The 13,250-nt window shown below is 36.6% G+C and overlaps 1 protein-coding gene across 2 annotated transcripts in view; it reads left to right on the top strand.

Moving 5' to 3' along the window:
• NEBL (nebulette) overlaps positions 1-13,250 on the top strand; it is a 370,552-nt gene that overhangs the window by 343,346 nt on the left and 13,956 nt on the right. The window contains exon 25 of one of the 2 annotated variants that reach the window (XM_015561463.1): positions 1,663-1,812. The exons of the other annotated variant lie outside the window; for it this stretch is intronic. Coding sequence (XP_015416949.1) covers positions 1,663-1,812 — 150 coding nt within the window. The remainder of the gene's footprint in view (positions 1-1,662; positions 1,813-13,250) is intronic. 2 annotated transcript variants of the gene reach the window in all.

Genomic DNA, 13,250 nt, shown 5'->3' with positions numbered 1-13,250 from the left:
CACCCCAGTGGGACCCGCACCCTGATCCGGGACATCCTTCAGGGCAAACCAGCCAGCCCCCACCCAGGCACCAGGCCTCTATCCTATATAGTAAAAGGGTAATATGTAAACTGACCCTAACAGCAGAAGGACTGGGAATGACTGGTCACTATGACACACACTGCCCACCAGGGGCAGACGCTCAATGCAGGAGCTGCCCCCTGGTGGTCAGTGCGTTTCCACATGGAGGAGCTCTGCTTAGCCACAAGCCAGGCTGATGGCTGCCACTACAGCGGTGGTGGTGGGAGCCTCTCCCACCTCCTCAGCAGCGCTAAGGATGTCCGATTGCAGTTTAGGCCTGCTCCCCGCTGGCAAGTGGACATCCCCTGAGGGCTGCTGGGCTGCCAGAGGCATGTCTGATTGCCATCAGGTCACACCTCCTTCAGGGTGGGGGTCCCCACTGGTGTGCCTGGCCAGTCAGAATGAGAGGCTGAGGGCTGTTTTCAGTCTGGCAGGCAACTGTAGCTCCCAGCCTCTCCTTTTTTTCAGTTTTCTTGTTTTTTTGTTTTTTATTCTGGGATTTATTTACCTCCTTACCCAGGGAGCGGGCCTAAGCCAGCAAGTGGTCATCCCCTGAGGAGTCCCAGACTGCGAGAGGGCACAGGCCGGGCTGAGGGACCTCCCTCTCCCCTCCGAGTGCACAAATTTTTGTGCACTGGGCCTCTAGTATGTATATATAAAAGCCTAATATGCTAATTAGACCAGGCAGCCGAACAACCTTCTGGATGTCCTTCCAGATGACCTTCTGGACAAAGCCAAGGCTGCGAGGGCCAAGCCTCTTGCACAAATTTCATGCATTGAGCCTCTAATTATGTTAAACAGTGGGGAGGTTACCTATATAGCATCATAAATGTCTTAAAATAAACCTTCATGTATCCCTAAATTTTACTTCTGAGTTTTTATATAATGTAAAGTTTGTAGTTTCCATAGGAAGTTTATTTGACTTATAACTTAGACTGCATATTTATAATTAAAAACAAAAACCCAAATGGTTTGGTTATTTGAATATAGTGATAGCATTGTTTGCTATTTTAGACTTTTAGACTGTTTTTAGCAAAGCAAAGCTTTGACAGTTATGCAATTATTTTAAACAATAAAAATAGACATCATATCACTTAGGTCTTGCCCTGCCCTCTGATTTTTACTTTAGATTTAATTGCTGACATTGATAAAATTGAAAACTCAAGGCAAAATAGGAATTTTAATAGTCAATTTTATCCATATAAGCATCCAAATAGGCATTTAAATTTCTTAAAGTATAGAGAAGGCAACAAATATTGTGTGCTTGGTGACACAAAAACAATTATTTGTAATCAGTTATTAGGTTTGATAGAAATTTATCAATTTACTAATGTTTTATTGGTTCTTTTCAATTTCCCAACTCTTATATCTCTTTTAAAATGTGGATTAAAAAATTAGTGTAAATGGTCATTAAGTCATTAATATAGTTGATACAATGTATGTTAAAGTTTGGGAGTAGGTGATTAGAATCTGTAATACTGAGCTTTTGGATTACTATTGAATAAGAGATTGCTTTTCTTCTTAAACTTTTAAGTAATTTTTTGTTTCTTTTGTTTTTCAATTCACTTAATCACAAGTATGAATATTTTCCCTCCAATATAGAAAAGGCAAGTCAATATAGGAGACAGCGGTCTCGATCTCATTCGAGCAGTACTTTTGGTACAGTTCTTGGAGATGACAAGTCAGAAATATCCGAGATTTACCCTAGCTTTTCATGCAGCAGTGAGGTGACAAGACCGTCTGATGAAGGAGGTATCAAGCATTAACCATTCTCAAAAAAAATTAATTCATCTTAAAAAATGTGTCACAGTGTGCTTTTAACATTCTTCACCTCTGCATAAGCATTTAGCCTGGGTGTATTTGAAAGTTTTAAATTATGTTTAGAAAGTTGAGCCCTGTTTTTCTTTAAACTACTAATTTGCATTTTTGCATGTTTGTTTTTCCCTTCTTCCTTTACTATTTTCACTGCAAATGAATCTTTGATGACAAAAGGGTTTCATGTGATGGATATACACAGCCGGAGTGGAAACTTGAGTTCTGCAAGATTTATATCATGTTTCCATTGAGAAAAACCATTCTCATTGAAAAAACCACATTGGAGTGACTAAGTGGTTGCTAGGTCTTGCCAAAAAGAAGTTGGGTATGACATTTGGGATATGAGGGTGTTTGTTTTTTTTTAAGAATAATACTGTTGATTGTTCCTCTACCTGTTCCTTTACCTTTTCCTGTTTTTTTACATTCAAACTGGTGGATTAGGTCTAAAACTCTTAGTTGAAATTGTTTTGGGTGTTAAACTAATACTGCTGATAAAGCTGTTATTAAAGATTTATTTATTTGTGTTTTTGTTTTGGTGAGAACATTTACTTTCTACTCTCAACAAATCATATTTTTTTAAAAAGATATGGTATTTTTGTGTCATATTGTATATCATACTTCCTTTAAAATTATTTTGTTGTGATAAAATATATATATAACATGGACCATGCCATTTTAGCTATTTTAAGTATATAATTTAGCAGCATTGATTATATGTATAATATTGTGCATCCATCAGTAGCATTTTCAAAATGTTTTAATTACCCATCATACTGTTATTTGTTTGTTTCCTTAAATGGCCTATTTCTCACTCTGCAGGTGCTCTCCTGTGTTCGTATCCTGGGATTAAGCAAATCATGGGCCTGAATTACTTTTTTTATTGTAGACTTAGACTCCCATGTCCTTTCTGTTCTTTAGATTCTAGAGTTGTTGTTTTTCAATTGAATTTATTGGGGTGACATTGGTTAATAAAAGTAGATAGATTATTTCAGGTGTACAATTTTATAATACATCATCTGTATATTGTATTTTGTGTTCACCACCCAAGTCATGTTTCTTTTCATCAACATTTATCCCCTCCTTTACCCTCTCCTGCCTCCCCCACCCCCATTTCCCTCTGGTAATGACCATAATGTTTCTATATTGTTTGGCAGTTTATTTTGTTCACTAGATTCCAACTTTAAGTGAAATCATTGGTATTTGTCTTTCTCTGGCTGGTTTATTTACTTGGCCTAATGCTCTCCAGGTCCATCCATGCTGTCGCAAAAGGTAAGATTTCTCTCTCTCTCTCTCTCTCTCTCTCTCTCGCTGAGTAATATTCCATTGTGTAAATGTACCACTTTTGTTTTTTATCCACTCATCTACTGATAGGCACTTGGCCTGCTTTCAAATGATGGCTATTGTAAATAACATAGCAGTGAACCCAGCATATATTCTTTTGAATTAGTGTTTTGAGTTATTTTGAATAAATTCCAAGAAGTGGAATTGCTGGGTATAAGGCAATTCCATTTTTAATTTTTTGAGGCAACTCCATACTGCTTTCCAGTCTGCACCAATATTCATTCCCATCAACAGTGCACAAGGGTTCTCTTTTCTCCATATCCTCACCAACACTTGTTTGTTGATTTATTGATGATAGTCATTCTGGCAGGTATCAGATGACACCTCATTGTGGTTTTAATTTGCATCTCTCTGATGATTAGCGACATTGATCATCTTTTTATATGTCTATTGGCCATCTGTATGTTCTCTTTTGAGAAGTATCTAGTCAGGTCCTTTGTCCATTTTTTAATTGGATTGTTTGTTTTTTTTGGTGTTGAGTTTTATAAGTTCCTTATAAATTTGAATATTAAATTATTATATATATCATTGGAAAATATGTTCTCCCATTCAGTGGGCTGTCTTTTCATTTTGGTGATGGTTTCCTTTGCTGTGCAAAAACTTTTGAGTTTGATATAGTCCCATTTGTTTATTTTTCTTTTGTTTTCCTTGCCCAAGGAGATGTGACATACAAAATATTGCTATGAGAAATGTCTGAGATTTTACTGCCTGTATTTTGTTCTAAGAATTTTATGGTGTTGAGTCTAACATTTAAATCTTTAATCCATTTTGAGTTTATTCTTGGTGTGGTGTAGCAAGTAGCAAGGCAGTCCAGTTTCTTTTCTTTTTTTTTTTCTTTTTTTGCATGTATCTAATTTCCCCAACAACATTTATTATAAGACTTACCCCATCATATGTTCTTGCCTCCTTTGACAAATATTCATTGACCATAAAGGCATGGGCTTTTTCTTTTGTTTTCCTTGCCCAAGGAGATGTGACATACAAAATATTGCTATGAGAAATGTCTGAGATTTTACTGCCTGTATTTTGTTCTAAGAATTTTATGGTGTTGAGTCTAACATTTAAATCTTTAATCCATTTTGAGTTTATTCTTGGTGTGGTGTAGCAAGTAGCAAGGCAGTCCAGTTTCTTTTCTTTTTTTTTTTCTTTTTTTGCATGTATCTAATTTCCCCAACAACATTTATTATAAGACTTACCCCATCATATGTTCTTGCCTCCTTTGACAAATATTCATTGACCATAAAGGCATGGGCTTTCTATTCTTTTTCATTTGAATGTGCTGTGGCTATTCAGAGTCCTTTGTGGTTCCATATAAATTTTTGGAATATTTATTCTAGTTTTTTTAAAGAAGCCATTGGTATGTTGATAGCAATTACATTGAATCTATAGATTTCTTTGGGAAGTATGGAAATTTTAATGATGTTAATTCTTCCTATCCATGGACATGGTATATGCTTCCACTTATTTATACCTTCTTCAATTTTTTTCTTCAGTGTTTTGTAATTTTCTGAGTATAGGTTTTTTTACGTTTTTGGTTAAATTTATTTCAAGGTATTTTTTTATGCAATTGTAAATGGGATTGTTTTCTGAGTTTCCCTTTTGGATAGTTCATTATTGATGTATAGAAATGCAACTGACTTCTGGATATTTATTTTGTATCTTACTTTATTGAATTCATTTATCAGTTGTGTTTTTTTTGGTGGAGTCTTTAGGGTTCTCTCTATATAGTATCATGTGATCTGCAAATAATGATAGTTTTACTTCTCCCTTTCCAGTTTGGATTCCTTTTATTTCTTCTTTTTGTCTGATTGCTATGGCTAGGACCTCCAGTACTATGTTGCATAAGAGTGTTGAAAGCATACATCCCTGCCTTGTTCCTGATAGTAAGGGAAATACTTTTAGTTTTCTCCACTGAGTATGATGTTGGTTATGGATTTATATATGGCCTTTATTATATTGAGGTATGTTTCCTCTATTCCCTCTTTGCTGAGAGTTTCTGTCATAAATGGATTTTATCAAGTTCTTTTTATGCATCAACAGATATGATCATATGATTTTTATCCCTTATTTTATTTATGTGGTGTATCATGTTTATTGATTTTTGGATAGTGTGCCAACCTTGCATCCTTGGAATAAATTCACCTGGTCATGGTGTTTGATCTTTTTAACATATTACTGGATTTGGTTTGCTAATATATTGTTGAGGATGTTAGCACTAGGTTCATCAGGGATATTGGCCTATAATTTTCTTTCCTTACAGTTCCTTATCTAGTTTTGGAATTAGGATAATGCTGGCCTCATAAAATGAGCTTGGGAGTCTTCCCTCCTCTTGAATTTTTGGAAATAGTTTGAGAAAGGTAGGTGTTAAGATCTTGGAATGTTTGGTAAAATTCACCTGTGAGGCCATCCAGTCAGGACTTTTGTTTGCTGGGAGTCTTTTGAGTATTGCTTCCATTTCACTAGATATAATCAGTCTATTGAGATTTTTCTGATTCTTCCTGATTCAGTTTTGGAAGATTGTATGTTTCTAGAAATTTATAGATGTCCTCCTATTTGTCTAATCATTAGCATATAGCTGTTTATAATATTTTCTTACAATCCTTTGATTTTTTCCCCCTTTATCTAATTGTTAACCCATTCATTGTTTAGTAACATGTTATGTAGTCTCCATGTCTTTGTGTGTTTTTCAGTTTTTTCTTGTGATTGACTTCTACTTTTATACTATTATGGTCAGAGAAGATGCTTGATATGATTTCAATCTTCTTAGATTTACTGAGACTTGTTTTGGGTCCTAACATGTGGCCTATCCTAGAAAATGTACCATGTGCACTTGAAAAGAATGTATGCGCTGCTGCTTTGGGGTGAAATGCTCTGAAGATATCAATTAAATTAATTCGACCTAGTGCATTATTTAAAGCTTGCTTCGCCCTATTTTTTTCACATTCTGTTCAGATGTCGCTTTATCAGAGAGATCCTCTCTACCAGAGATAAAATAGCACCTCTTCTTGCCCTGTCTGTCCCTTTACTTTGCTTTTTTTTTTTTCATTAGCCCTTGACACCACCTATCTCTTTCTTACTAGAATGAAGCCCTACAGGACCAGGGATGTTAGCTGATCTATTTCCAGTTCTTTGAATAAGCAAAGAACCAAATATTCAGCAAATATTTGGTGAATGAATGAAATGGCCAAAGTAGATTATTTTATGATTATTCTTTTCTTAAAATATTTTTATTGATTTCAGAGAGGAAGGGAGAAGGAGAGAGAGATAAAAACATCAATGAGAGAGAATCATTGATTGGCTGCCTCCCACACACCCAACAGTGGGGATTGAGCTTGCAACCTGGGCATGTGCCTTGACTGGGAATTGAACTGTGACCTCCTGGTTCATAGGTCAACCATTGAGTCACACCAGCTGGCTGTTCATTCTTCTTTTAAATTGAGATATATTTTAGATATACAATAAATTAATAGTTTAAATATTAAAATTACATATATAAACCTAACTATGATTTTTTAAAAATAAAATTCTATTATGTAAAGCTTTCAAGAAAATTCTTTTATTTTTGTTTTGATGATGTTTTGATATGTTTAAATAAGCTGAAAGAATAGCTGGAAAAAACCTAAAGTGAAAACATTCCCAGGGTATTTTTTTTTTCTGGTGGGGAAAGAAAAGAGTCATATCCATGACTTCAGTTGCTTTGACATTAGGGTCCCCTTTGAAATGTGCCCTCTGTTGGACCCTGGTGAGGAAGTGCTGATTGACTCTGTAGAAGTACGAAGCGGTTATGGTCATGACAGCTGCTTGATGCAAACCTTTAGTGCCTAACGCAGTAACAGTCCATCATACGCATTCGTTTAAATACTATTCTAGAAATTGAAAAGAAATTTAGAGAAGTACATGTTAGTGGTAAGATGAAAAAGAAAATGTTTTTGGTATTAAGAAATGCCATTTGCTCATCCAGATTATCTTAGTTTCTTTACATTTAGATTAGAATTTTTAGTGGTAAAACGTGCTGTGTCCCTGTTGTTGGGGTGGCGTATGGCGGTGCTGAACTACACTGGACACAGGCCGTACAGGAGGATGAGACATTGGGCTTCACCTTCGCTCTCACTACATGGTCTGTGCTCGCGGGAGGTCATTTATAACCTCTTAGCCTCAGATTCCACATCTGTACCACGAAGAATATAGAGCAAGAAGCTTTCTGAGATATTTTACATTTCCTAGTCTGAGTGCCATAAATTCAAACGAACTTTTCTTTTCTTTCTGTAACTTCTGTGTATGAGAACGTGCCTTTGTCCTGAGGCAGATCTGTTTTACTTTGTGGCCCAGCTATTGTGGGAGTCATGGTTTTAGGCTCCTTTTCTGAGTTAGAGAAAATTCTGATTGTTAGCACAAAGGGTTAGATGATCAGCTCATTTTCTTGAGGCAAAAGTCCGATGTTTTTATCATTCCCATTTGGTGTTCATGAGCATTAACACGGAAGGCTTCTGCCTTATGTTTTTAACATTGTTTTAGTTATGTGTTTCTCATGATACTTCCCCATCTTGCTTTGATTGCTGAGTATTTTCATTTTCTTCTGTGATTATTTTGGGCTTCCTTTACATTTCAGTCTGCTTTCCAAGATATTAAGTTACAAAAGGGTTTTCATTTTGCATCTCTACTGTTACTTTGATGCAATAAAGGGGACTTCTATTTAAACTTCGAATTTTGGCTTGATTCTTGAATAGTATTATTGGAAATCATCCTTATTGCCTTTTGGCATTCAATTAGGTTAGCTTACGTACTTTCATTTGACACAGTTCCTTAAGAGGCAATAATCCTGATGGTTTCTGCTTCTTTCACTGCAAGGCTTTTTTGATCTTCATGTTTGTCTTTGGTTCATTTGCCTGCAACATGTATTTGCCTTCTGGTATCACTTTGTACTTCCTCAGTTTTCCTTAATTTACACTGCTCTGCATTGCTAGTGTTTTTATGTTTGCAATCCCATCCCTTGTTTACTCTTTTCAGTTTGAAATTGTATTCAATTTTGCTTCAGGTATTTTATGTGTTTCTGTCACTGGAATGTAACATTGTAGTCTATGTTTATTACAAAGCCTGAGTCTGCTAATGACCTCTCATACCAAGAAAGCAGTAAATCATTCCTACATTAACACTTTTGTTTTCGTATAAGTACTCCTCATCTTAGTATTCTGTGTATTTCAGTTATGACATCTGTCCTCAATAGGCACTCAGTAGAGCAGAAGTGTACTTCAGAATTCTGAAAGTCATACCTTTTTCATGGCCTTTATCTTGGTGCATTCCAGTTGGTTAGATCATGAGCTGTGTGGAGACCGGTTGCATGTGTCAGATAGCTTCCCTTCCAGTGCCTAGCACAGGACCCGGAGGGCTCAGTGAGTAAATGAGAGGAGACAACATGCAAAAACAAATCATCCCGTTCCTAGACTCAGCAAAGACCACTAGGATGTGCCTTGAGTTCCTAAGGACAACAAGTGTCATTAAAAGTTAAATTTGCCATTGAATTGAGAACAGAAATGTTAGATTCAGGCACAATAATAAACTATTAATATATTTTGAAAATGATGTTTGCACAGGCAGCAGTGTTTCGAAATCTCTTTTAACATGAATAGAATTCATAAAGTCGCCATCTTTTGCCCGATATTCTGACTGAACTTGAAGTGCTTAGAGACACTCATGTTCTTAGTATCAGCAGACGTGGAGTGAAAGAAACTTGATAAGTTTCCTTTTCTGAGTGTGAAGTTGGGGAAAGGAATTAAATAATGAATAGCACCTGTTGCAAGATGCCCACGTGTCTTTCATTGATTTGCAAAAATTAAATCAAGGTGTTCCTTCCATATGTGTTGGAGGAGAAACATCTGACACTTAAAGTAGCAAACAATAACACATTAAGAGTGTATTTCCTGTGAAACTGAGTTGATTGGGAAAAAAGGGAGGTTTGATCACTAGGAAAGATATAAATGTGGCTATGGCTTATGCACCAAGTGAGAAAACTTTGAAAGAGTTTTGTAAATTGTAAAGTGGCACACATGTAAAGGAGAGAATAGGCATTCTTTTTTTTTTATTTATATATTGTTGAACAATCACAGTAGAATTGGAAGTAGTAGTTTTTATTTTTTATGGCTCAAAATTGATGTCCGGGTTGGATAGTACACATGCATATTTATGTATCTGCCTTATATATAAAACAGGATTGTCATATCATTTTTTCTGTAGACATGAATTTATGCACTTTCCTCAACTTCCTGTTTCATCCAGGTGCCCACATCCTCTGCCCCCAGCTCCAGGCTAGTAGATCATGGGAACTGGATCCTGACTTGAACAGGAAGTACTTAACATTTTCATGGACTGACACTGCTGGCTGATGTACTGAGTTTCTGCGTTTTTGTTTGTTTACTATCTCCTGTTGCCCAGGCTTGTTGTCATGATGCTTCTCTTGTGGCCAGATCCCCTGCTCCTGATTGCCCAATCTTTTCCTTAAGATATTGCTGATCTGCCCATGCCACACTTTTCTTTCTGGTTCTTGGTCTTTATCTTTTACCATATTCCTGATCCATGTGTACTGAAATTGTTGTTTACAAGTCTGTCTCTTAGGATCTAGGATCTTACCTATGTCCTGTCTAAACGTCTTTGCAATAGTGTGCCTTTGATCACAATGACCTGTTTCTCCCCTCCCTACGCTACCTGATTGTGACTCCAGCCACTCACCCAGCCACTTACCTTGAACTTAGAGCTTGGGTTCTGTGAGACCCAGGTAGTTCTTTACATTCACTTCCCTGCATTTCTCTATTTTCAAATCATGCCAGGGACACACTGAGTCAATTTCGTATATGTGTATTGGTTGAAAAAACTATACCTTCTTGTTCAGAAATGTAAACAACACTTGGATATATCTATATGTGATATTTGTGTGGCTGGTCACTACGGGTGTCTAATGTAAAACTATATTCTGGAACTCCTTGTGGATTGATGATATTCCCGAAGAGTTGAATTGATTAGCACAAGAGAAAATAGCACAAATATGTAGTCCAGCTTTACGTCTTTAAAAATACATTATATATATTTATTCAATAAGTATTTACAGAATACCCTGTGCAATGGTTTATGAGCATTTCTCTTATTGTGTGAGATTGATTCATACAATATTTGCAGTTTTACTCACCAAGGAAAAGGGGGATTTGCTTTGAGCTGACTTTTTAGTCATGGCATAATTTGTTTCCAAAAGTTAGACTTGATGATATGGTTTACCTAAACGGAAACAGTGTTCCTGTCCACCTGCTATTCTTAATTCTTTATTGCTTTCATCTTCTCAAACTACTGCCCCACATTATATAGTGCTTGTCAGGAAACTACAAATGTATTCATACTGTACATTCCTCCTTTTTTAATTTTTTTTGGGGGGGAGAAGGGGGGTAGGGTGTGTGTGTTTGTGTGAACGTGCGTGTGTGTGGTGTGTGTGTTGTGTAGACTCAGATATATACCCTATGGATTTTGTGCCATGAAAATATTATTAAAGACTGTGTAATTTGGGGCAGAAATTATTTCTTTTTCCCTTAATGACAATCCCACTTATATTTGTGGTTTGGTTTACAATGACAGGTCAGAGAGTTTATCCTTGGCTTAAGTAGCTAAAAATTATAAACAAATCAGAGAAAAAATGGACAAGTTGAAATTCAGATCTAGATGTAGGTATAAATTGGCTAGATTATTCTGAGGCAAAATAACAGATATTCTTAAAACTATAGATCTATTCAAATCAGAGAACATTCACAAACCAGTTAGCTTTGAAATCAGAATATACTACTTTTCTGGACAATAAATTAAAATATAATGAATTTTGTGTTTTTTCAATAATTAGGAACCCCAGAATTCCAAAACAGCATTTTAGAAGTTCTTACTTGAGACAATTAAGCCAAATATATAAATGAATGGTCAAAAGTTATATATACATACATATATATATATATGCACATATATATGTAATTTATGTATATATATCTATGTATTTATATATATGCATGCATAGTTTTAAAGAGTACATAATTGTATGTTTTGTTTTGCAGTCAGTGGGTAATTAGAAATCTTTAAATATTCAATTTATATTTGATTAAAGCAACATTATAAACATGACTGCTTAAGTTTAGGGAAAAATGTTTAAATAATTTCTTGGATTTCATTGTATTGCTAAATTCTTAGCATGTCTGTGGGAAAAGATCTTGTCACTATTCTGATGCTGACTTGGGGGTGTAACTTTTTCAGCTGTGTTCTACAAAATGATTTTGAAAATTGTTAGGAGACATCATTATGGGTGTCTTTCTTGCTCAGTAGGAAAGTGGTTGGAGTCATATTTAGGAGCCAGAGTTGAACACAGACTTGAAACTGTTCATGCAGTATAAGGTGACTGAATGACAATTGCTCTGGGAAAAATAGGATAGCATTGGCAATGGGAAAAAGAAACAAAGATTAAACACACACATCAGAGACTTATCAGATGCTAAAATGATACTAAAAATAAATGTAAAAGCCATTGCTCCAGAAGTGATTATGCTCTTTGGGATCTGAGCTTGCTTTTCCAAAAATAAATGAATCATTCTCACTATAATTTCTTCCAGAGGTGGTGTGGCACACCTCTGGCACAGACATAAACTTCTTATGGGGTTGACATTCCAAAGTTTACCACAGAAAAAGGCCAACGACAAACAGAGTAGCCTCGGTGGGCATGGCCAGCCTGAGTGTGCATCTCCCGAAGCCTGAGCATGTCCTTACCCCCCTCTCACTCCCGTCTGCCCCGCCAGCAGGAGAACGGTTGACTGCCGGCACTTCCAGCATCTGAATGAGTCCTCACTGCTCCTGGAAGCTTCCTGCTCTCCAGGCCATTGGGCTCTGTCATGTTCCTGAATCTCATATTGGTTACTTGGAGGTTAACTCCATATTGTCTTGTCACTACTTCCATGATTATTTTGCTGTGGTATAGTCAAGCGTTTGGGTTCTGCAGTCAGAATCCTGGCTCCTATCTAGCTCTGGTATTTTTGACAAAGTTAGGGAATATCACTCACCTTCAGTCTCCATCTATAAAAACTGCAGATTTACCATCTATGAAACGGTGACAATTGCACCAGTGTATGCATGTGACATGTTAAGCACAGGGCCAGATACACTGTAAGCAGGGAGACCGACTATCCCAATTTACCCAAAACTAAAGGAGTTCCTGGGAAGCAGAACGTTCAGTTCTGAGACTGGGAAAGTGCTGAGCAAACTGGGTTGGTCCCCGTAGTTGTAAGCATGCCATTTACATTGTTTTTATTTTAGTGTGTTCACACCTTGTATTATTTGGGAAGAAGAATCCTGTGTTTGCTCTTTCCCCCACTAAGTCTCACAGGGCACATACCTAAGTACTGAAGTATTTTCATGTGTAATGCGTTTTCTTAAAAAGAGGTTTGCGATACTGTATAGTGATAAAACCTATCTAAAATTAGAAAATTAAAACAAAGACAATAGGGGGATCTAGAAGGAGAAAATTGTTAGGAATACAGCAACAATTGTGTGTTATGTTAGCCTCCAAATGATTCTCCAGGAAGCTTTCTGTTGATTCAGAGATCTTCTCAGAATTCCAAGTTGCTTGTTGAGTCCCAGATTTAAACATTTGCCTCCAAATATATTAGAAACAAATCATGGGACAGGGCATGTGTTAGCCTTTTCCGGCTGCTATAACAGAGTACCATCGACTGTGTGCTTATAAACAATGAAATCTATTCCTCATCGTTCTGGAGGCTGGAAGTCTGAGATCCAGGTACCAGCATGGTCGCTCTGCTGAGGCTTCTCTTCCAGATGCCTGACTATTGTCTTTTCCTTGTGTCCTCACATGATGGCCTGTTCTCATAGGGCACTAATCTCATTCATGAGGGTTCCACCCTCATGACCCAATCACCTCCCAAAGGCCCCATCTCCAAATACCATTAAATTGGGTGTTAGGTTGCAACATATTAATTTGGGGTGGAGGAATGACACAAATTCCATCA

The sequence above is a fragment of the Myotis davidii genome, unplaced genomic scaffold (assembly GCF_000327345.1).
Source record: "Myotis davidii unplaced genomic scaffold, ASM32734v1 scaffold376, whole genome shotgun sequence".
Classification (NCBI taxonomy): Eukaryota; Metazoa; Chordata; class Mammalia; order Chiroptera; family Vespertilionidae; genus Myotis; species Myotis davidii.
Note: the sequence above shows the minus strand (reverse complement) of the source record. Positions and strands in the feature narration are given on the sequence as shown.